General features: G+C 37.5%; 1 protein-coding gene across 1 annotated transcript in view; it reads left to right on the forward strand.

The window, feature by feature from the left end:
* The first annotated feature begins 9201 nt into the window (after positions 1 to 9201).
* The window catches only part of IL7 (interleukin 7), a 46501-nt gene continuing 31188 nt past the window's right edge, over positions 9202 to 24514 (forward strand). The window contains exons 1-2 of the mRNA XM_080801364.1: positions 9202 to 9467; positions 15483 to 15616. Coding sequence (XP_080657490.1) covers positions 9458 to 9467; positions 15483 to 15616 — 144 coding nt within the window. The 5' untranslated portion in view covers positions 9202 to 9457. The remainder of the gene's footprint in view (positions 9468 to 15482; positions 15617 to 24514) is intronic.

The following is a 24514-nucleotide window of genomic DNA, read 5'->3' on the forward strand; positions in this document are numbered from 1 at the left end:
CAAGAAAAAGTTTGGAAGGAATTCAAACACTTGGAAGCTAAAGACCACCCTGCTTAAGACTATTTGGACTAATTAGGAAATCAAAGAAGAACTTAAACAATTCATGGAAACCAAAGAAAATGAAGACACATCGGTCCAAAACCTATGGGATACAGCGAAGGCGGTCCTAAGGAGGAAATACATAGCCATGCAAGCCTCACTCAAAAAAAAAGAAAAATCCAGAATACACCAGCTCTCTTTACACCTTAACGAACTGGAAACTCAACAACAAATTAAGCCAACCACATGCACAAGAAGGGAAATAATCAAGATTAGAGCTGAGATCAATGAGATAGAAAATAGAGATACAGTAGAACACATCGATGAAACTGGAAGTGGGTTTTTTGAAAAAAAGCAGTGAGAGCTTCGAAAGCCCAGATTGTGGTTTCTAAATAATAATAATCTACTAAAAGAAGAAACCCAAGCTCCAATGTAATAGACGTTTGGGGGTCAATTTTGGAAATCTGCACATCGAGGTATTAGATAAGAATTCCTGAAATTTAAAGATGGAGGCAAGTAAATGAAAATAAAGCATGTTGCAGAGCAATATGTATAGTATGAGCTCATTTTGGTTAAAAATATATATTAACAGCACAGCCATCATAAATGTGATGTCTAGATGGAGTGTTAATTTTAAAAAATTTTGCTTGTCTCCATTTATTAAATGTTTATATTTTACATGTCTGCTTTTATAATTTTTAAAAGTCAGTTTAAGAAATAACATCATCAACAATCAACCAACTAGTTCACTGAGGACCTGGGATGTGGTAGACAGAAGTCAGGGTGTGGTGGAGTGAAAATGAATAGGAGTGGAAACTCTAAGTGTAAACTACAGAGTTTGGTACTCAGTAAAGAAAGCAAGGAGGAAGCAGAGTAATTAATCGGAAGCAGAGAGCTCGAAGGCTCCAAGCATTCTTTGCCTTAAATCTTTGGTACTGGATTTCTTCTCTCCAGAAGATGCTTCTAACAGACATCCATGTGACACACTCAGTCACATTTTAGTCTTTGTTCAAATGTCACCTTCTTACTGAAGCCTGTTCAAAATCACACCTCTCTTCCCCACTCCCTCCCCTCCCCTCCACTTGCACAATTCCCCTGTCCTGATCCTACTTTTTTTTTTTATCACTGAACTTAGTAATTTTCTAAATTTTTTGTAATTTTTACTTTTTTCTTGTTTATCTCCTCCCCTAGAATGTAAACTCCCATTTACCAGAAATTATTTTTGTTTGTTTTTTACACTGATACATTCCAAGTACCTAGAACAGTGCATGCCACATAGTGTTACTTGATAACTATGTGTAGGATTAAAAGAAGGGTTATTTAGGGTTGGGAAAGACTTGAGCACATTTATATATTCATCTTGAATATTTTCAGGAAGAAAGTTAACCCCTGATTAATGAAGCTCAGGATGGTAAAAGCAATTCTTATGACATTTCCTTTGTACCTCTTCTTAGAGTGTATAAAACACATGTATAGTATTAAGCAGATAAAAGCAATTCAGGATGCCTTACATGCCATTGAAAGGGTGAAACTGATTACTATTTTGTGCTTGCTATTTGACTTTTACTTCTAATAACATAAAATGCACTGCCAGAACAGCTATACCAAATTCTGTTGGTGCTTTTTCTGTGGAAGATATTCATCACTTTGGGAACAATACATGTCAGAAACACACACTGTTTGAGCTGGTACTTACTGCCATGGAAAAGCAAAGGTCCAGTTAATTCCATTTAATGATAAGCTGTATTGAATTAGCTGCACTGACACAGTAGGATAAGATACCAAATGAGAACTGCCAAAAAGATCTGCTTGCAAGAATAGGTTTGTCATGAGGTCTATTTCCTTTTACAGTTTAATATTCAATAAAGATTAAGGGGAGGGGAAAAAGGAATTGTATTAAGTCAAATTAAAGTCAAAACAAAGATTTCTTAAGGGCATCAAAAGACCTAGAGAAAACTAAAGTAGTAAAGAAGATAAGTAGTTTCAATCAATATTAACACCAAGCAACCATATTAACATGTTGAAGGAGGTCGCTGGGAGGATGTGACTACTGGTTGACCTTGAACTGGACCCCCAAATCAGAGATTCCCCATTGCCCTTCTTGCCTCCATCCCTTGGAATGTAGGTTCTGCTTGCCTCCCCCACCCCCCAGAGGCTGCTCTAAGGATACAGCCTTGAAATAATGATGTAGTGTTGAGACCATCTAGATGGTATACGTGATTGAACCCAGTTAAGAGGTCTATATAAACTTTTAAGATTTGGTTAGCAGGTGTGGAGATCTACTTGTCTTATTGCCACCCACAAGACCTCTGCCCACTTGGAGTGGCTTGTCTCTTCCTTCTGTCTCTCCCTCTTCTCTGAGGACATGGGCCAGTTTCAGATTACACCTGAGAGGCTCCAGGAGCTTACAGACTGCAACAATAACTGTAGCAAAAGTATGAACTTGCTCTTTTCCTTATCTCCTAATGCTTTTCTAGGTTCAACCTCCTGAGATTTCTTTGGACCTTTACTCTTTTTTTTACCCTTCTGATAGTGTCTTGTGGCTCTTGAAAGTCCTCAGTTTTGTTTTGTTTTGATTGTTTGGGGATCTTACTTTAAAGTCCCTGATTTATATCTGGCCATTGAACAATGCTTGCAAAAACCTCTAGTCTCAGAGGACTATTCTTAAATGATCGATGACCCAGTATACACGATATTTTTTTGTCTTGTTTGTTGTTATATCTCATCATAGGCCACTTGGATCATGTACATGAAATTAAAAATATATACTAAAAGTTTAAAAGTAAATTCAAATAGTTTAATACATGAGGATATATTTGCATTTGGTAAACAGCCCTAATTTCATAAAGTTAAATTTAAAATTTTTTAAAAAGTTCTAATATGGGTTAGTTTGGAATTAGAAACAAAGGATCCTCACTTTTCTAATCTGAGTAAAAGTTTAAAAGTCTCAGAATGAAAATGACATAGAGTATCACTTTGAAAAGAAGGAAATAATAAGAAAAAGAAAATACTACCTTCCACTGGTTAAAAACAACAACAACTATGTATTACCCACATTAAACAGAAGTGTTTATTAGAAAAATAATCTAATGAGGAAGACATGATTAGAAAACCTGTTAGTTAAACATCAGGGAGAATTGTTAACATTGTAAAAGAAATAAAGAAATCAAAGCGTGTAGTCACCATTTCATAGGGGATATTACACAAGAAACCTAAGACACTCTTCTCCATTGTTTGAAGGAATCGTTTTCTGATAAACCAAACTCAAGAGTTCGTCTCCAAAACTTCCATTTTTGTGCTCTTCTCATGGAGGTATAAATGTCACTACCAGCTAGTACATTAAAATTTTAGGCAAGCATGTTAATGTAGTTCCAGGCTTTGGGGATGCCAGTTAATCAACACACTATTGGCATAGAGCAATGACTGATACCCAGAGAACTCAGGGAAGTACAAGCTCTTCTTAGACTACTTTTTATGGACTTAATTACTACTGCAATACACTTAATCATTCCACATCATATACGAGTTAATGGATGTTCTGAGAGTCCAATCACAGTCCAACGCAATGACAAATGTGCTGGAACAACTTGGCTTGCCTGAAGGAGAGGCAGACTGAACTCATTTTCTAATTTAACAATAAAAGGATTTAAATAGGACACACAGCCCTCCGTTTTAGAAAAAGAAGTCTAAATTTAGGGGCCCTGCCTGGCTTAGTTGGTTAAGCAACCGACTCTTGGTTTTGGCTCAGGTCCTGATCTCGGCATCGTGAGATTGAGCACCCTGTGGGCTCTGTGCTCAGCGTGGAGTCAGCTTGAGATTCTCTCCCTCCTTCTCCCTCCACCCCTCCCCCTGCTCAACTGTGCCCTCTTTCTCTCTAAAACAAACAAATAAATAAATCTTTAAAACAATCTAAATTCATATTAAATAAAAATTTTAACAAGCCTATCAGAACTTTAGACATATCAATGTCAGTCAATAGCTTTTACTAGAACATTCATGGATATTAATACAGGTTTGCCCAGAGCACTGATTCTCTGTAAGATCAGCAAGTCAAGACCTGTGCAGTGTGATATAGTCCTTTTCTACAAGTCGTACTTGGGAAGAATTTGTAACTTGATAGGAATTCTGTTGACTTCAGAGAATTCCAGGTTGAGTAAGACACTGTCGCTGTTATTCAAAGAGCTCATAAGAACAACTAAACAGCTTCACATAGTAACTGGATGCTCTAAAGGGACTCTGTCAGGGATTTTAAAGAAATAAAGGAAAATATTTTTCCATTTTCTTCAAATAATTTCCATAAAAAATTGTCATAAGAGTAATCTTCTTTAAGTAATCATCTATAAAGGCAATGCTTACAAGCGCAGTCCCTTCACAATTTAGTATATAGAAGAAACTCTAAGTGCCAACAGTATATCCATTACTATGTAAAAAGGAATGGATGATACAAGCTATATAAGATACTGCTCCTCCTCCTGAAAGACAGTTTGGGAAATATTTCTCTCTTACACTAGCCAATACTCAACCCAGAGCACACAAGTGAGGTCAGAGGGGACATTTTGATAAGAAACAAAATTAGGCTCCAGATTCCTAATGGATTCTGACTGTTTAGAATTACACAATTTATGGACTGAAATGAAAGAGGAGAGAGAAATGAAGGAAGGATAGGAAAAAATAAATAAATCAGGTACCCTAAGTTTCTTGGTTCTATCTTTTCCTACTTCTTCCAAAGAACCTAATTTTACCAACCAATATATAAACATGCTCTAGTACCTCTCATGCATGAAAATGAAAACTTCCATCATGCTTTACATGCCTTTCAAACCATTACCCTATTTCTTTATCTTTACCACAGATCTTTTAAAAGTTGTCTCTTCTCTTTGTATCCTTCCTTGCATCCCACAAACTGAAATATTGCCTCTATCTATACTGCTTTTCTAAATTGTTGTCATGTTGACCACAATCTCTACTCTGCCAGATCAGTGGACACACCTTTCAATCTTCCTTTTGTTTGATCTTTTTGAGACATTTGGAAATTCTGACTAGTTAGCCTATTTTGACATTCTATCCTGGGACACCGACTTCTCTCTCTCCTACCCTGCTGTCCACTATTTGGTCAGTTTGTTGGTGGGCACCATTTCCCCAGCTACCCCTAATGTTTGTGTCTCATGGTCCCCCTAATGTTTGTGTCTCTTTCTCTCATCTCTTCCAAGTTGGATGGTATCATTCCTTTCCATGGCCCCAGCAGTCACTGATATGTGGACATACACATTTTTGGCAGGGCTCCTAATACTCTGATTCAGCCTTATAAGAAACTTGTTTTTTTGACTCTTTAAACTGACAATATCATCTTATCCCTAGGCTGCATCTCATGAAATTAAGTATGTGTTATTGGTAAACTCTAGTCAATCACCCAGAAACAAATAGTTCAGATAATGATTAAACACAGTTTTAGAAAACAATAGAATTTCCAAATCCCTTTATGAAACTAAGAAAATCTGACAAAATAGCCCAAGCCTAGTTAAATATAATATGAAGAACAGACCTATACCAATTACAAATAAAATTGCAAAAGTCTGATAAATATTAGCCACTGGAATTTAGCATTATGGTAAATTTATAGTTTCTTTAAAAATACAATAAGAAAAAAACATGACCTTGTAAATAGATCCTCAGTAGTCATTTGATAAAATTCAAAACCCATCCTCAATCTCAGGCTTGAAAATCAAACAGATATGATTTAGAATTATAGATTATCCACTTATAGCTGTTTTTCCATTAGATAGGTAAATTAACCCTTTTGGGATCCTAGTTTCGCTAATTTTTAAAATGGGTCTAGATTGTCTTAAACCCTTGTTTGAAATATATCTTATCCTTTCCTTTTTGGGATCCTAGTTTCACTAATTTTTAAAATGGGTCTAGATTGCCTTAAACCCTTGTTTGAAATATATCTTATCCTATCCTTTTCATAATATTCTTTATCCTTGAAGTCACATATTTAATATATGTTTTCCCCACAAGACCGAAACCACCTTGAAGATATGCCTATATGTGTGTGCATGGTCAGTTAGAGAATTTGCAGGGCCCTGTACAAAGTGAAAACGAAACTACCCTTGTCCAAAAATAATGAAGAATTCCAAGATAGTGATAGCAGAATATTAAAGCAAGGAGCCCTTCCACGCACAGGCCCCTGTGCAACTACACAGAACATGGGGAGGCTTTATGTGTATGTGATATGTCTGTGTGTGTATCTGCGTATTTGAAACACGTTAAGTATTAGACCTGGAAAATCAAGCCATAGGAACCTCAGAAAATATCCGTAGACAGAAAGTTAGCTAGCATTCAGATCTCAGACTATAAACAGTAGTCTTATTACGTTGGGCAAAAATAGTTCAGATAATTAATCAAGAAAATATTTTCAGGCTTACCACTGATTGACTAATTTGACAAAAGATAGTAGAACAGTTAAAATGACACTGATTAATCTTTAACAATTTGCCCTTTAGGTAGATATTTATATCATTTTATTTCAATGTTTTCTATTACATTATATAAATCATTCTGAGATGATGTTTTCCCTTCTAATATATATTAGTTGTAATTCACAAGCTATGCATTATTTTCTGTGTTGACTTTTCTGCATAATTCATTGAATCTATCAATGAACGTTATAATAACCACTCCATTTCTCTAATCATTAAATATTAATATATAAAAATTTTTAGAATATTTAATCCTTGTTCGTCTGTCTTATACAAAATAATGTTCAGCTTATCAAAGTATCAACCACTAATTTAAGACTTTATTTTGGAATTCTTTCAAAATGCTATGAATTCTCTCATACACAGAAAAATAATAATTTGATAGAGTTAGAACATATCCTTTTTCATATATCAATAAAAATTCTAAATGTTTTATGAAATTTTTTTAGTGTGATTCTTCACATTTGGGGTCAGAGTTTAGGTTGGAATTTACATGTCCCCTTCTGGAGCTCTGAATAATTTCCTCTCATGATTCCCAAAAGTTTACTTTTGCAGAAACCTTTATTCTGCCAGGTTTTATGGTGACTTCATGAAAAAGGAAGATGGACTTCCTCTTGAAGAAGTTATTGATGGCTTCTCTTTTATCTGTCCCTGAAACGTATTTTTAAAAAAGAAGAAAAGGTGCAGGCTTTGTGCAATTACATACCTCAATGCTGCTGTCAGGGATTTTAGACTAATAGGTAACTAATCTGGGTGTGTTTAGTTATAGAATTCATTTTTAAAAGTCACTCCATCCTCCTGTTTTTCTACTCCCCACCTCCCACTCTAGGCTCCAGTCAAATGAAAATACTTGTTTTTCTCTATCCCATTCTGTCTCCTGTTTCCATTTGCTTTCCTCCTTCTCCAGCTCTTTCTTCTATTTCCCTTCTGCCTTTACATATTTTCTGTTCATGCATGCTCTCAACCATGCATTCTCATACAGTTGTTCTCTCTCATTCTGTCACTCAGCAATACTTTCTGAATACCTGTGTGCTGGATACTATTCTAAGTGGACAGAGGCTTGGCTGGGCACAGGGAAGAAAACGGCGGGAGCAGAGTGAGTTGTGTACCACAGGGGGTCAGAGAAGGCAGTAGCACCCAGATCACACCGGACGACCTCGAAGGCTTGGTACACAGTGGCAAGTGGCCAGAGTGTGGTCACAGAAGGTGGCATTGCGTAAATCAAATATCCTGCTGTTATGAAGAGAGTGTATTTTAGAGGTAGAGTTGACAAGACTTGCCTATGGACTGGATGTGAGAAGTGAGACGAAAAGAGAAATGGGAGATCCAGTAATCCCATCTCACTCTTTCACTGTAATTCTCTTCTTTCTCCCTTGTTTCTTTTCCTCTTTTCTTTCTTCACACTATAACTGAATCTGGAATGTTCACCACCCTAGATTAGTGCCTGCTTGAGTCTCAATTTAGAACTCAGAAAATCTAGAAAGCTTTCCTGAGGTCCCCAACAGTGGAGCAAAGACACATCCATGGGATATCTGACCCTGTCTCCCTCTGGCATTAATTTCCACATTGTTCCCAAGGATGGCTAACACAGAGGCTGCAAGCATGAACTTTAGAGCCAGAATACACCAGGTTTGTGCACAAGCTCTATTACTAACTAGCTAAGTGAACTCTGGCAAGTTACTTAAGGAAGTCTCCAGTTCCCACATCTGTGAAGTGCAGATAAGAAAATTTTCTACTCATAGAAAATTATGCTTGAGAGTATATATGTATAAAATGCTTAGCACAATATAGTACAGAGCAAATGCTAGATAAATGATAGCCATTATCATCATCACTGTTATTACTTCACTCAGCTTTTAAGCAGGGCTCCTGCAGAATATCAGAAAACAAATTCAAGCAGGAAATTCTAAAATAATTCAGGTTTAGAAAAAAATTAACTCCTCAGTAAAACAGTAAAAATGATCAATTCTGATAAATGCCTGGGACGGAGTCATAATTATTAACTATTACAGTCAGTCTCCATTTCCTCCACCTACTCTGGGCTTTGTTTCTGGTCCAAACATACCACTTACCAGATTAGATGTGCCCACAGGATTATTTTTCTTTGAGGTCTCACCGGGGCAGGTGCATCTACAAAACACAGGGCAGAAAGAGACTGATTACAGAGGTTGAGGGGCTGAGGGCGTAACCCTTGTAATCTTTCTTTACTTCCTTTTTCTTTTTTCTTTCTTTCTTTCTTTCTTTCTTTCTTTCTTTCTTTCTTTCTTTTTTTTTTTTTTTTTTTTTTCAAGACGACTTGACATCGTCCACGACATCCGTGGCAAGAGCTGCGACGCCTCCTTGGTGGCGTAGGCTTGCAATTGCCCAGCTTTTCGCCCTACACGTTTGTGGCTTCCGTGGACATAGCAACCAGTGCTTTTAGATCCCAGTCGCCTAGCTTTGCCAAGAGGGTTAGAGGTCATTTGGAAAGTCTTTTGCCTCGAATTGTTCTCATTCAGAAGGCCCGCTGGTTCCTCCTGTGGGGCTTTGGAAATTCGCGCCCTCCTCTGGTGCCGGTTCAGGTGCACGAGAAGAGCTAGGGGAGGACGCAGGTGCTCAAAAGAGGTGGGGCGGTGAAGGCACCCCGGTGGTGAACCCAAAGATCAAACCTGCAGACCCAGCTCAAAGTAGAAACTGAAAGTACACTGCTGACTGATCCTACGGAAGTTATGGGAAAGGCAAAGCGCAGAGCCCGGCCGTGGTGTGTGCCGCCCCCCTTGGGATGGATGAAGCAGCAGGCGCGGCGTGGGTGAGAGGAACCAGCGGCAGAGGCCGCCCTAACCCGCACGGACTCCCGGCAACTCCGCGGAAGACCAGGCTCCTGGCAGCGACTATGGGCGGTGAGAGCTCGCTCCTGCTGCAGTTGCGGTCATCATGACCACGCCCGCCTCCCGCAGACCATGTTCCATGGTAAGCGCTCCTCTCCCAGGCGCACCACTCCGCGCGCCCGGCGCGCCGGGGGACTCCAGGACGCGTCGCCGGGCCCCGCGCCCAGGCGCGTCCGGGAACAGCCCAGCCTTGCACTTTGGACCTGCCGAGAGCACTGGCTCTCCCACAGGCGGGCGTCAGCCGCGCTTCGGTACCCTGGCCCACAGCCACTTGCCGTCGGGACTGCTGCGCCTCGCCCGCTGCGAAAAGCCGCCCCCGACTCCGGCTTGCCGTCCCGAGCCCGGCGCTGCAGCCTCCGCGCTGCTCAGCGGCGGCAGCCCGCGGCCAGGTCTCCGAGGTAGCCAATGGCTCGCCGTCGGTCTTGCAGAGCCAGCGCTCCCCTCTGGCAACCCCGCGCCTGCCCGCCCTCCCCGCGCTCCTGGCGGCGCCCAGTTACTCACAGGCGCCCGGGGAAGGGGCGAGTTACCTGAGCTCGTGTAGTTCCCTACTCTCTAGAGAAGTGAAAGCGAAGCTCCCACGGGACTCGCTCTTAAACCCTAAGGGGACAGGTCTCTGGAAAACCCCGTTTCGCCCCTTCAGCGAGGCTGGGAGTTTCCGACTGGGGCTGTACCTCGTGCCCTTTGCTGGGAACCCAAGTCCTCGGGCTGGCATCGAGAAAGGCGAGCTTCGGGGTTTTGATTTCTTTCTTTTTTTCTTTTCTTTTCTTTTTTTTCTTCCCCTATATGGGTGCTTCTTGGTGGAGGCAGGATGAAATAGGCTTAAGTCTAAATTCTAGACCTTTGCCGAGATCTAATGTATTTTTATTCGTGCGGGCTACGGACAAAGGCAGAGCTGAGGCGAGCGAGCTGGATTCCCTTGGCAGCCATATGGCCAAGGGAAAGAGACAAAAAGTTTACTGGATGGGGGGAAAAAAAGAAAGAAAGAAAGAGAGATGTGATAGGCGAAGAGCTGCTGAGGTAAATTATAATATTTTATAGTAAATACTTCCTCATGAAAAAGAAAAAAAAAGACGGGTGGGGGAGGGTGCGGGAATAGGGAGCAAATTGCTCTTGCGCTTCATGCGTGGTCTGTGCGCTTTCCAGGCTACACCGTTAGATCAAAAGAGACTTTCCTCTCTCGTAGGTATTAGAGAATCCATAGCCAAGAAGTACCAGATCAGTAACAACATAAGGGGGAGGGGTGGGTAGCGTATGGAAGACGATTATGGAAAAAGATTTGTAATGGGTGCTCTTCAGAAGTTTGGTATAGAATTAGAAATTAGGTATATCCCTAACTGTCTCACAGCTCCATGGATCTCCTGCAATTATTTCTTTCCTGTAGCTCTTGGTTCTAATCCCTGCATCAACTCTAATTTTAATTGGAGAGGTTAAAAAAAAGAGAGAGAGAAAAGAAAAGGAAGCTAGGAAGTGCATTATTAACAAGGAGCTTTATTTCCTGAAGTGTATCTGTATTATTCATCTACCAAAAGTTATTAGCAAACAAAATATTAGAATTCTAAATTTCTGTTAATAGTGATTATAATGTGTGGCTTTTGCATTTCCAAGAGATTTCACAAGAAGCTTAAGGATAGGGTTACTCTTTAAACTGTTCCTTTGCTGCTTCTTTGAGGAGCTGAAGTAGTTGAGGCCCTACTATGTGGTTCTCAAGGGTGCTATCTAGTTTAGGCAATTTAATCACATTTGAGGACCAAAAATGGAATAGTAATAAAAACAGGGAACCGAGAAAGATGAGAAAGCCTGGACAGGTACAAAGGAGAGTCACAAATGGTACTACATCAGTGTTTCAGTATCTTAAACAAAAATGGGAAAAGCTATTTTATAGGATCAATTTATATGTCATATTCACATTCATGCACATGAGATTATTTTTTTGGTCTTACCTCTGACACATAACCTGGTGTCATGTGTCTGTTTTTCTGACATAAGAGTGTGTAATGCAGTGTTTCAGAGCTTGGTCAGGAAGCACCTTAGGTTCATGTGGAAAAAGATGGTTTTTTAATATTCCCTTGACTGCACACACACGCACACACACGCTTGTTTTTGTAGGAAGCGGTGCAGGTCAGTAGCTAAAAGCTGAGTTCCTAAACTCTTGAACCTGTCTCTTACTATACACATTATATACAGGGAAAAATTTCTTTGTTCCTTAGGTTCTCCATCTGCAGAACTGTGAAAACTGGTAGTACTTACCTCCCGAACTGGTTATGAGATTAAATGGAATATTGTGTGCAATATCATAGGATGGCTGCAGAAATGTCTTTAAGGTGTTTTTTTTTTTTTTTTAGATTTTATTTATTTATTTGACAGACAGAGATCACAAGTAGGCAGAGAGGCAGGCAGAGAGAGAGAGGGGAAAGCAGGCTCCCCGCCGAGCAGGGAACCCGATGTGGGACTCGATCCCAGGACCCTGGGATCATGACCTGAGCTGAAGGCGGAGGCTTTAACCCACTGAGCCACCCAAGCGCCCTGTCTTTAAGTTTTATCATGGGATTTGTGGATAGAGTTTACAGAGTAGTCTTAATATTGACTGTGGCAGAAATTAGATTTCTTTATATGAGGATAATCAAATTTATGTTTGTAACCTTAACAAGCTGATTTCCATACAACTCATGGTTGTTTTCTGTTTATTAACTTTTTCTTCTATTTATGCACCAATTTGCTTGTGCCAATTGTTCATATTAAAGCCAAGTCTTATATACTCAGATAATGTTTTCTACTCCATCCTGAATGTCTTTTCAGTATTTTTTTGTAATTCCCAGTAAAAACGGGTCTATGAAATGTTTGTAGTGGACATTCAATAAACATTTACTTATCTTAAGGAGGGATGAAGGATTGGATTCAATAGACTTAGAAACTAATTTATTTATGTTCACTTTGACCCCATAACTTATGCGGCTGAGGATTTGAATGTATTATTTGGCTTAAATTAAAAACCAACAAGAATTTTTAGACAGCCATCATTCTGGTGTAACCAAATTCCCTATTGAAAAGCAGATTCTCCAGTTTCAATCCCTTCAGGAAATCTAAAGACAAAATTCCACAGGCCCAAGCTTGCCTTGCATTAATCCTTATGGTCTGTCTTTTCTGTGACCTAAAGAAAAGTTCAGGGTCACGAAATGGGTGAATGTCTATGTATAGTCTGAAACAAAACAGAATAAATGCAGAGTTTTTTCCTATTGTGACAACAACATCAAAAGCATGCTCAAACTAGGCAATATGAATATGTTTATTCTTTTGGTTGTGTGGAGAAAAGACTTCGTTCAATTGCAGACAAAAGTGCAGTTGTTCATTTGAGAGGTGGGAACTTCAGACCCACATCTCAGACCCAGTGAGATGTGAATCTGAAGCCCTGGGTGTGTTTGCAGTATTGTCCCTGAGGCGATTTCAAGTCTAAAGAAATACTCTATTGGGATGGCCAGGGAGATTCTTAGACTTAAGGTGCTTGAAAGTTGAAAGGGACCTTAGATCATTTAGTCTAAAGTTTTCATTTTACAGATCAGTTAAATGAAACTTAAAAGACACTGTCATTCACTTAGTCACACAACCCACTGTAATACAACCTCTTGGCATACCAAGATGGAAACCCCCAAGTCTCCATACTCCAACCCTCTGTGTTTTGTTTTGGCCTAGTCCATCTGAAGCTAACCTATTTAACAACAATGACAAAAATGGCTTTGACTTTATAGACAAAGCAAATTAGATTTCATTTTTCAAGAAGATCTTATGTATTTATTTATTTAGAGAATGCATGTGCAGGAGGGGGCAGGGCCAGAGGGAGAGAGAGAGAAAATCTTAAGCAGGCTCCAAGCTCACAGCCTGATGCAGGACTCAATCTCTCGACCCTGAGATCATGACCTGAGCAGAAATCAAGAGTCAGATGCCATCCAGGCACCTCATGGCAAATTACACTTTGGGATTGAGAAACTAGTTGTAATACATAAAAAAGACTAAGTTTTCTAAACAAGCCATCATTGAAAGCACTGGTAAATGTCATTCAATGAATAAATGGATCAGTGTGAACTTGGGGAGCACTAATTACTGAAAGTTAGGGTGAAGAGGACAGAACAGCTAGTGCTCATAGAAAGCAAAACAAACTCTTTTGTCAAAACATTAAAGATGGACCTTTAAAATAACATTTATGTAGAATAATAAAAAGGTCTCTTTTTTCACTCTAGTACTTAATTATTTTATTATATTCCCCTTAAAACTCATTTCAAGTTACGTGCTATATAACTTATCATCTACTCTTTCCAAAGTATACATTTTTGGACACCTGTAAGAAGACAGAAAAATGAAGTTTGGATCTATGCAGTCTGTACAGATCCAATGACAAAGTCAGCATCTAGTAAATAAATAGCAATTGACTATTGTCTGAGAATCTTCAGGACAAAGGAGCAATAGTACAAGAGAGAGGTAGAGCTCTGTAGTATTTCATAGAAGTGGTTTCATTCAGAGGACTAATGTAATTACACGTTATCAAAAAACTATGGCCATTTCTGATAAAATCTTGGTGAGACAGTAAACTCAGGTTAGAATTCAGACTTGGCACCTACTGTCTGGTTTTTACAAAAAGATTAAATTGTACGACTCTTCTGATTTTTACAGATAGGTATAAGGTAACAAAGTGCTTGGCCCATGATAGGTACCCAAACATAACTATCATCATCATGATCATTATTAATCTTCTCAGTGAATTTTGCTGGCACATGTATAGACTCTTAGTGGCAAAGCTATGAATCGATTCCATGTCTCATTTTGTTTCTCTTACCTTGTCAAGTGTCTGTGATATATGAAGATACGATGTAGGATTTGTGTTTGTTCTCATACCTGCTATGTAGTCTACTTTCTCTATTTATAAAAATATGGGTCACAAATAGCTCATCATCTATTGGGGAGTGCTACTGATTTTTATATGACAGATAATGATGCAATAGATGATAATGTTATTGGGAACTTTATGATGCATTTAACATATGTCACAATATTAGTTCTTTGGGTTCCAAGGAGTATTGTTTGTAGTCCTAATCAGAAAAGACGCACATGTGAAATGTCTTGCATTCATCAAGTACAGCTAAAGTTCATTTGGGAAATTAACAGGAAATATTGTCAACATAACTCAAGAGTTTGCAGAAAGATACAAACAAGGCATTTTGGCAGACTTACGAAGAAATACATCTCTATATAACTACATTTTAAAGTCTCTGGGAATAATTGGCTTTCCATCAATGCATTATTACTGCCCGAAATGATACCATTTATAATTTCATTCCTTTTGATTAGACAATTGCCTCTAAGTAGGAAGACTCATCAAAAACAGATGTAAATCATTAGTTACCAGAGTGTGAATCTATTTAATGGGTTTTTCTAATTTGTCAAGAAGCTAGACAGAGCTGGGTTTGTAGAAAATATGGGTCTCTGGGCACTTAGAAACAAAGAATATACTGAAAAGATAGAGCATCAAAATGTAAATGTCAACTTTGTCACAGTTCTGGGAAGGGTAAACCCTTTAAGGTCCATCATTAAAAAGAAAGAATATAATCACAGTACCATGGAAATAAACGTGCAGCGTTGCTTTCAGGAAGAGGCTGGGTACTTGGACAATCATCAAGGTATACATAAATATACATGCCACAAATCATAAAATTTTAAAAATGTGTAACTTGTTTACCTGTAGTTTACCTGTTTACCTGGAGATGCTTTTTCTTGTAGAAATGTTCAATATAAATCAAAATTGAATAAATTGATTTATACCTTAGAGTGTTTTTCAGGGACAGAGAGTCTGCTTTCATCACACCTGTTCAGTGCTTTTCCAAAGAGTAATTTTTAAATAAAGAAGTGAAAGAAATCTAAACACTAAAATGCAGTCCTACTTTGGTTGTTACAGAATACTGAATTTTAGGGTCCTTCCCACACTATCCAAAAGCCACGATGCATTTCAAACAATTATTAGAAATAAATGGTCAGGCCAATCGAAACAACACAATCAGTACATAATCTGATGCACAACATTTAGCTTATTCTTACTCACTGTTCAATTTAGTTTCTTTTAGGTATATCTTTGGAATTCCTCCCCTGATCCTTGTTCTGTTGCCAGTAGCATCCTCCGATTGTGACATTGAAGGTAAAGAGGGCAGAGAGTATCAGCACGTCCTAATGATCAGCATCAACGACTTGGTATGTGCTTGTTTGTTTTCCTCACATGGTAACAGTTTCATATTCAAGTATCCATCTGTATTTCTTGAAAGAAAGTGAAATAACTAAAGAGCAAAAATTGAATGGGACACTACCTACCTATTTTTATAGTTGGCATCACATTATATCCTTTTAAAATAATTCTTTTTTTATGCAATTCAGCTCAGTTCACTTCACCACCACATTTCTTGTAAGCATAATTTAGCATAACTATCTGCGTTTCCTCACTTGGTGATGACAGTCCCCCTAGAAGTACTGTAATAGGAGAGGGAAAATAACAAGAGTACAACATTAAAACACAATCATGAAAAAGAGACGTATCGTTATTTTATCTGAGTGTGTGTACACGCATAGGTATTATATAGGTATTTTTACACACACTTTTATATGTAATTTGCTGTAAATTAATTTTTTAATTTACGGTGGGCTTTTTCTTACAGTTTAGTTTATATTTTAGTTTTGAGTTTGCAGAAAAGTTAAGTAGAAAGTAGAGAATTACCATAACACTCTTCCTCCTTACAATTTCCCCTATTATTAACATCTTGCATTTGTGTGGTACATTTGTTAAACTGATGAACCAATATTGATACATTATTATTAATTAAGGTCCATAGCTATCATTAGAGTTCATCTTTTGTGTTGTACTGTTCTATGGGTTTTAACAACTGTAGTGTCATGTGTCCACCATTACGGTATCATACTGAATAGTTTCACTGCCCTTAAAAATCCTTTGTGCTCTGCTTACTTACCCCTTCCTTTCCCTCCCTTTTGAATGCATGGCAACCACCAATCTGTTTATGGTCTCTATCATTTTGCTTTTCTAGAATGTCATATGCTTGGAATCATGCAGTATATAGCTTTTTTTAGACTGGATTCTTTCACTTGGCAATGTATATTTAAGGTTCCTCCATGACTTTTTATGGCTTAATAATTCACTTCTTTAATTGTTGAATAAAATTCCATTGACTGGATATACTAGTTTGTTTTTCCATTCACTGATTGAAGGACATGTCTTGGTTGCTTCCTACTTTTGGCAATTATGAATAAAACTATAAGCATTCATGTATAGGGTTCCGTATGGACATATATTTTCAACTCATTTGAATAAATATCTAGGAGAGTGACTACTGGATCGCATGGTAAGACTATGTGTAGTTTTACATAAAACTGTCAAAGCGTCCTCCAAAATGACAGTACCATTTTGCATTTTCATCAGCAATGGATGAGAACTCCTGATGCCTCACGTCCTCACCAGTATTTGGTGTTGTCTGTGTTTTGAATTTTAGCCATTCAAAAAGGTGTGTTATGGCATATCATTGTTTTCATCAACAATGCCCTAGTATCATAGGATGTTGAGTATATTTTCTTTTTTTATTATTTTTTGTCATTATTTTTTAAAGATTTATTTATCCATTTGAGAGAGAGAGAGAGTAAGAGCAAGCAAGAGAGGGGAGAAGATCAGAGGGAAAAGCAGACTCTCTGTGGAGCTGGGAGCCCAATGCGGGACTTGATTCTGAGACTCCAGGATCATGACCCGAGCCAAAGGCAATCGCTTAACCAGTTGAGCCACCCAGGCACCTGTTGAGTATCTTTTCATATACTTTATTGCCACCTGTATATCTTGATCAGTGAGGTCTCTGAATTTGCATCTAAGCTGACATCTTAACAATACTAAGTCTTCTAGTGAGATAGCTTTCCACTTATTTAGATCTCTCCTTGATTCCTTTCTTTGGTTTATATTTTTCCTCATATAGATCCTGTTTACATTTTCTTAAATCTAAACCAGTGTGCTATTGTAAATAGTGTTGTGTTTTCAATTTCAAATCCCAGTTGTTCATTGCAGATATATAGGAAAGCATTTGGCTTTTGTGTATTAACCTTGTATCTTGAAACCTTTCTGTAATTAATTATTAGTTCCAGGAGGTGTTGTTCTTGTTGTTGATCCTTTGGGATTTTCTACACAATCATAGTACTTACAAAAATAATTTTTTTTTACAATTAAAGAGCTGATCAACATAATGGGATATGTTGATTTAAAAGATAAAAGATAAATCAGTTCTTAAAGCCCCAAATTCAAAAGAAAACCCTCTCAAATGTTCTTAAGATGGGATAAATGGTCTAATTTCTTCCTCCTGCCACCCCACTATAATCTTTGCTACATACTTATACCAAAGTGGCATGACATTTTGGGAAATTCATTGTTCTACCTCTTGAAAGGATATGGGGAATTCAAGATAATATTGAACAGAGATCACAGAGGTCCCTGATTTTACCCATTGACAAGGAAAAAAGCATACTCTAAATGGCAGTTATCCCACTTTGCATTTCATGAAGTTTTGACACTTGACATTTCCTGCATTAATTAAAGGTACTAAGTTAATTTTTAAATCAAGATAATGCTTTTATTTAATTTTATTATCTAGGCAAGGAATCAACTAGTGTTAGTCCTACAACACTTATAAATACCTCTGTGTGTAAAACTGCAAAGAAAAATGCTGTTGACAATCCAAAAGGAGAGTTTTGTCTACTATATTCATAGCACATTTCTTCTGGAAATATAAAGAAGTTTATCTGATTAAAAGGCACAGCAGCGAAAAAACAACAGCAGCAATGATCCTGTTAAAACAGTACCTGGTGGTGCCTGGGTGGCGCCATTGGTTAAGTGGCCAGCTCTTGGTTTCAACTCAGGGCAAGAGCTCCGGGTGATGGGATTAAGCCCCTCCTCGGCTCAGCACTGAGTGCAGAGTCTGCTTAACTGTCTCTCCCTCTCCTTCTGCCTCTTTCCCCTTCCCCACTTTCTCTCTCTGCAAAATAAATAAATAAATCTTGAACAACAACAACAAAAGCCAAAGCAAAACATGGCAACTCTTCTTAAGAGATTAATTCATCAGATGTGGAAGACTATATGAGGAAGAGTATACGAACTAATCAATTCAAGGGAATAGTGCCGTGATACTCGCAAGAAAGTCGTCTATAAAGATGAGGTGATAAATTAGGAGGAAGGAGAAAGAACACCAAGAACTATTTGTATCAACATGACTAGTAGAGGAAATTCAGTCCCCTTACTCACCCGGCATGTCCTAGATGCTTTGCAGACATTATAGTGTTTGAGTCTCAGGAAGACCATAATAATACTAATATTTATGAAGTGCTTGTTTTGTTCCAGGTGCTAGCCAAATACACTTTCACAGTATACCTGGAAAAGAGGTACTTTTATTACTTTAATTTCGCAGAGGAAGAAGCTGAGTCTTGTGGCCGGCCAGTTTGTAAAGGGCAGAACCCGGATATGAGCCTTTGCTGTTAAGCAGCGCGCTCTCTTGCCTCTTGATAACAACATCGGTGTTAGCGTATGCATGGGGCAAACATCTATTTGGAACCTGTTATTATGGAAAACCTTTTCGTGTGGTGAAGTGGTGGGGGCTTCTGGGTAGGTACCATGATGGACGAGGTATAGACCCTTCTTTGAAGAAGCTTTCCTTTGGTGATGGCTAAGTCTTGGTGTGAAGGATGCAAGCTGCAGCTTGAGGAGGGGTGGCTGCCACACGGCCATTCAAAACCAACAGACTGGCTGTGAGCTAGATTTGGGAACAAAAAGATAGAAGCTGTGTTCTAGGAGGAGTTGAATGGGTCTGCTTGGCACTAGGAGAAAAACCGTGTTGTGGGAGAGTGTACTGATTTCCATTAAAAAATTTTTGAGCTTGCAGTTCCAATAGATATTTAGCATCTATTTACATATTAGAGCCTTAATAGTATTTTTGCAAGCATTAATAAAGATACACATAAAACAGGAGAAAATTTGCGAAGGATGTCATAAAAACTACATGTAGATAGAATTTCTAAAATTTTTCCTCCCACATTGCAGTGGATGGTCCATTGTGACTCCACTTTCAAGACCAGTGATAGAGCGGAAGACATAAGTGGATCTATACTTTATAGCAAGATTGAGAGTTGTCTTGATGCAATGATATTTGGACTTTATTCCCAGCATAACCAGAAGTCTGTAGTGATTTGATCATAAAAGTTACAGAAAGCTAAAATATGAATTTCTGAGCATTTATTATTATTATTAGGCTATAAAAAATTAATAGTCCGTGTTCTTCTATACCCTATAAGGATGATGGATGTGTTTGTCACTATAGTACAAAATGATAAGCGGTACCTTACAAAAAAGTTTCGTATACATTATCTTTTTTGAGCTTCACAGTACCTTTGTGAGGTGATGATAATAATAATAATAACTAAGACGAAATCAAGGTGTACAATGTGCCAATGCTTCTGTGAGCACTTTCCATGTATTAACTTATGTAATTCCTACAACACTTCTATGTAATGAGGACACCGAGATCTGGACAACATAGCTGACAAGGGGCGAACCTAGAAATCAGACCCCAGGAAACATGCTCATTAGTATGAGAAAAAAACAGGGTAAATCTCTGCTATTGTTTTGGCTCTTTCAGGTCCCTTGCAATTTCATATGAATTTTAGAATCAGCTTTCATTTTTTAGGAAGAAGTCAACTGAGACTCTGATAGGGAATTCCTTGCACCTGTAGATAAATGTAAGGAGTATTATCTTTTCAGCAATGCATAACAATGCTTCTGATCTACCAACACCTGAACATGGGATACTTTGCCATTTATGTAGATCTCTTTTAATTTCTTCTAACAAATATTTTGTATTTTTCAGACTATAAACTTCGAACTTTTTGATTAAATGTATTCCTAAGTATTTTATGTGCCTTTGATGCTAATGTAAATGGGATTGTTTACTTAATTTCATTTTTAAATTGTCCGTGATTCTCAATTGTCTGTGATTCTCTGTGACCCTGTACTCCTTGTATACTTATCTAAGTTTGTGTCTTATTTCCTCATACTAGTCCATAAGTATCTTAAGGACAGTTTATGCTTGATTTATCTTTGTGTCCCACAGAATGTTCAACAGAATACTTTGCATATACATAGTAGTTTTTCATAAGTAACTATGAATTGTAATAATATATGATAAATAATAGATGAATTTAAAATTAATGCCACAAGTTCATGAGAAGCCAGAACTTGTTTCAAATAGGCTAGAAGTCTCTTCTTTCGAACATCTGTTTCTATGGACATTTGTTAGAATCAAATGTCAAGTACCATTTTGATATTCATTATGAACTAGTTTGGGATATTATATAATATTGTTTTTTTCCATAAAAAACTATTTTGTCTAAACATGACTTATATGGTTGAATTACATAACTTATATGGTTGAATTACATAACTCTTAGTCACCGGAACAAAGGCTGGTTAAAAATATAAAGGCCGCTGGGAATGGCCATATACTTTCTAGGAATGACTCAGTCTAGTTAGAGGCACACAAAGGGCTTACTTTATTGTAAGTTATTAAATTATGAAATCCAGTGAATAGGTTATACTTGGCTTTTACAATTTTCAATGTCCTCAACTCCATCTCCATCTCTATTTGAGGGGCCTTTACAGATTCAAGTTTTGTCTTTGCATTGATGGTCCTCTGGTTTACACCCCTTTCATAAACTTAAGCACCATGTAATTTAAATATCAATTAGCAATCTTTACCCCGATGTACTGTACTGACACATCATGCATAATGGAGAACTAATTATCAGCACTTTTCACCTCTTCCTCTATCTTAGGTAACAATGTTTGCATTTGCCCAGTCTCTCAATGCGGAAAGCCTGGGATCATCCTTGGCACCCCTGCTTCTTCAGTTCATCCATCAGTAATTCTACAGATTAGTACACCTTCTCAATACCTGTGCAGGTCATTCATTCTGTTGACTTCCACTAATAATTTCAGGTCAGGCAGTCATTGACCTCACGAGACCACTTCCATAGCCTCCAGCGTGTTCCTGGTTGATCTCCCTGTGCGCATCTGTCCTCTTTGCTGGCATTGGAGTTATCTTTCCAAAATTCAAATCTGATACACTCTCTCTCCTTTCCAAAAGCTCTTTAACGCTTTAAAATCTCTCTGACCTCGGACCTATCAACTTCGATCTTGCATTTCATTGGTTTGTTGACAAATAAATGATCAAATGCCTGCCAAACATTACTTTATAAATATGTCTAAATATGTTTAACTCCAATTAACAGAGGAAACAAGTTTTAAATTGGCTAAAATTAGTCTTAAATTAGCTCTTCTTTTATCAAGTCATGCTAGAAGATAAAACAAATTTCCTGTGTATGTAATTTAGGAGTATGACTGAGTCAGTTGCAATTTAACAAGAGAAGTTACCTTTCAAGAGGTGAGTCTTTTTTTCCTAGCAATGACTTTATTTTAGTTATAAAAATGAAATAAAAATACACTACTTAAAAGACAGACTTGCTGAGTGGATTTAAAAAAAAAAAGGGAAAAAAGACCCAAATATATGTTATCCACAAGAAACCCACTTTAAGTATAAAGATACATGTAGATTAAAAGTAAAAAAGATGAAGGATGATATGCCATATTAACACTAATCCAAAGAAAGCTGGAGAAGCTATATTTATTTTAAGCAAAGCACACAGTAAGGAAGACTATCAGAGATAAGTAGTAAGTAAAGTAAGGGCATTAAAAAATAATAAAAAAGGGGTAAATTCTTTAGGAAGGCAACAAACTTTAATGTGTATGCCTAACCATAGCATCAAAATTTGTGAAGCAAAAACTGGTAAACTGCAAGAAATAGATAAAACCACTATTAAAGTTGTAGACTTCAACACCCCTCTGTTAGTAATTGACAGATTCAACAGAGAGAAAATCAGTAAGTATATAGTTCAACTGAAAAGCACTCTAAAAACTGGACCTAATTGACATTTATAAAATACATCATCCAACAACAGCGTAATACACATTTTTTGCAAGCTCACATGGAGTAATCACCATGTTCTAAACATATTCTAGGTCATAAAGCACATTTTCACAAACTTTTAGCAAGTAGAAATCATGTGAAATATACTCCCAAACTAAAACATGATTAAACTGGAGATCAATACTAGAACAATAGATGGAATATCTGCAGATTAAACAACATTTTAGATAAATACAGGTTAAAAAAAAAAAGCCTCGGGAAAATTTAAAAGTAATAAACTGAATGTTAACAAAATTTGTGGGACACAGTGAAAGCCAAGCTAAATATATGCATTAAGTGCATATATTAGAAAAGAAGAAAAATGTAAATCAATCATTTAAGCTCCCACATTAGGAAAATAGAAGAGAGAGAACAAATTAAAATGAAATTAATCAGAAGAAAAGAAATAATGAAAATTAGAAAAGCAATTGAAAGCAAGAAATTAATAGAAAAAAAATCAGTGAAACCAAAATCTGGTTCTTTGAAAAGATCAATAAAATTGGTAAACTTTTCTCCATCCAGACTAACCAAGAAAATAAGAAAGATGCAAATTACTAATATTAGAAATAAAAGAGAGGTCATCACTACTAATCCCATGCATATTAAAGGGATAATAAAGGAATATTATTGTGATGTTTAATTTTATGTGTCAGTGTGGCTAGGCTATGGTACCTGGTTATGTGGTCAAACAGCAGTGTAGATGTTTCTGTGAAGGTATTTTTTTAGATGTTAACATTTAAATCAATAGACTGTGAGGAAAACAGGTTACCCCTCATGATGCGGGTGATCCTCATTTGTACGGACTGTATGTCTGTGTTCTACAAAAATTTACATATTTAAGTCCTTAACCTCAAATGTGATGGTCTTAGGAGATGGGACTTTGGAAGATAATTAGGTTTAGAGAAGATCATGAGGGTGGAACTCCCATCATAGGATTAGTGCCCTTGAAGCAGAAGAGACACCAGAACTTTCTCTCTCCATCATATGAGAACACGGTGAGAAGATGGCTCCCTGCAAGCCAGGAGAAGGGTTTTCATCAGGAACCAAACTGACTGACATCATTCAGGCACCTTGATTTTGGACTCCCCAGCCTCTGGAACTGTGAGAAATAAACATCTGTTGTTTAAGCCACCCAGTCTGTGGTATTTTGTTATAGCAACCTGAGCAGATTAAGACATCATTCAATCATTTGAAGGCTGTAAGACAAAAGACCAAATTCTCCCACGGAAGAAGGAATTCTGCCTTCAGATTTAAGATTGCAACATTAGCCTCCTTGCGGTTCCAACCTACTGGCCTATCCTACAGATTTTGAACTTGCCAACACCCACAATCAAATGAGCCAATTCCTTAAAATACCCCCAATTCTCTCTCCCCCTCTCTCCCTGTTTTTCTCCTCTCTCTCTATAGATAGACAGACAGATAGATAGATAGATAGATTCCTATTGAATGTTCTGTTTCTCTGGAGAATGTTGACTAATACAATTATGAACAACTCTGTGGACACACATTTGATAGTTTAAATAAATGCAGCAATTCCTTAAGAGACTGAAATGATCAAAACTCACATAAGAAGAGATAGATGATCTAGATAGGACTACATTTATTAAAGAAATTGAATAAAAAATTAATGACTCTTCAAAATACAAAATACAGGTCCAGATGGTTTCACTTGTGAATTCTACCAAACATTTAAGCAGGAAAGCGTATCAGTTCTCTAAAACTCTTTCAACAACAGAGGGAATACTTACCAACTCATTCTGTGAGGCCAGTCTGACCCCAGTACCAAAATCTGACCATGGCACATAAGACAGAAAATCTCCAAGTGAATATTTCCATGAACATAGGTGGGGAAAAAAATCTTAACAGAGTATTAGCAAATGAAATCCAATAATGTATTTTTAAAAAATTATACATCATGACTAAATGCAATTATTTCAAGTATGCAGGGTTGGGTCAACCATTGAAAATCAGTTAATGTAATTTATAATGTCAACAGGCAAAAAAAAAATCATATGATTACAGTAATTGCAGAAAAAGTATT

Source organism: Martes martes (assembly GCF_963455335.1).
Source record: "Martes martes genome assembly, chromosome: 4".
Classification (NCBI taxonomy): Eukaryota; Metazoa; Chordata; class Mammalia; order Carnivora; family Mustelidae; genus Martes; species Martes martes.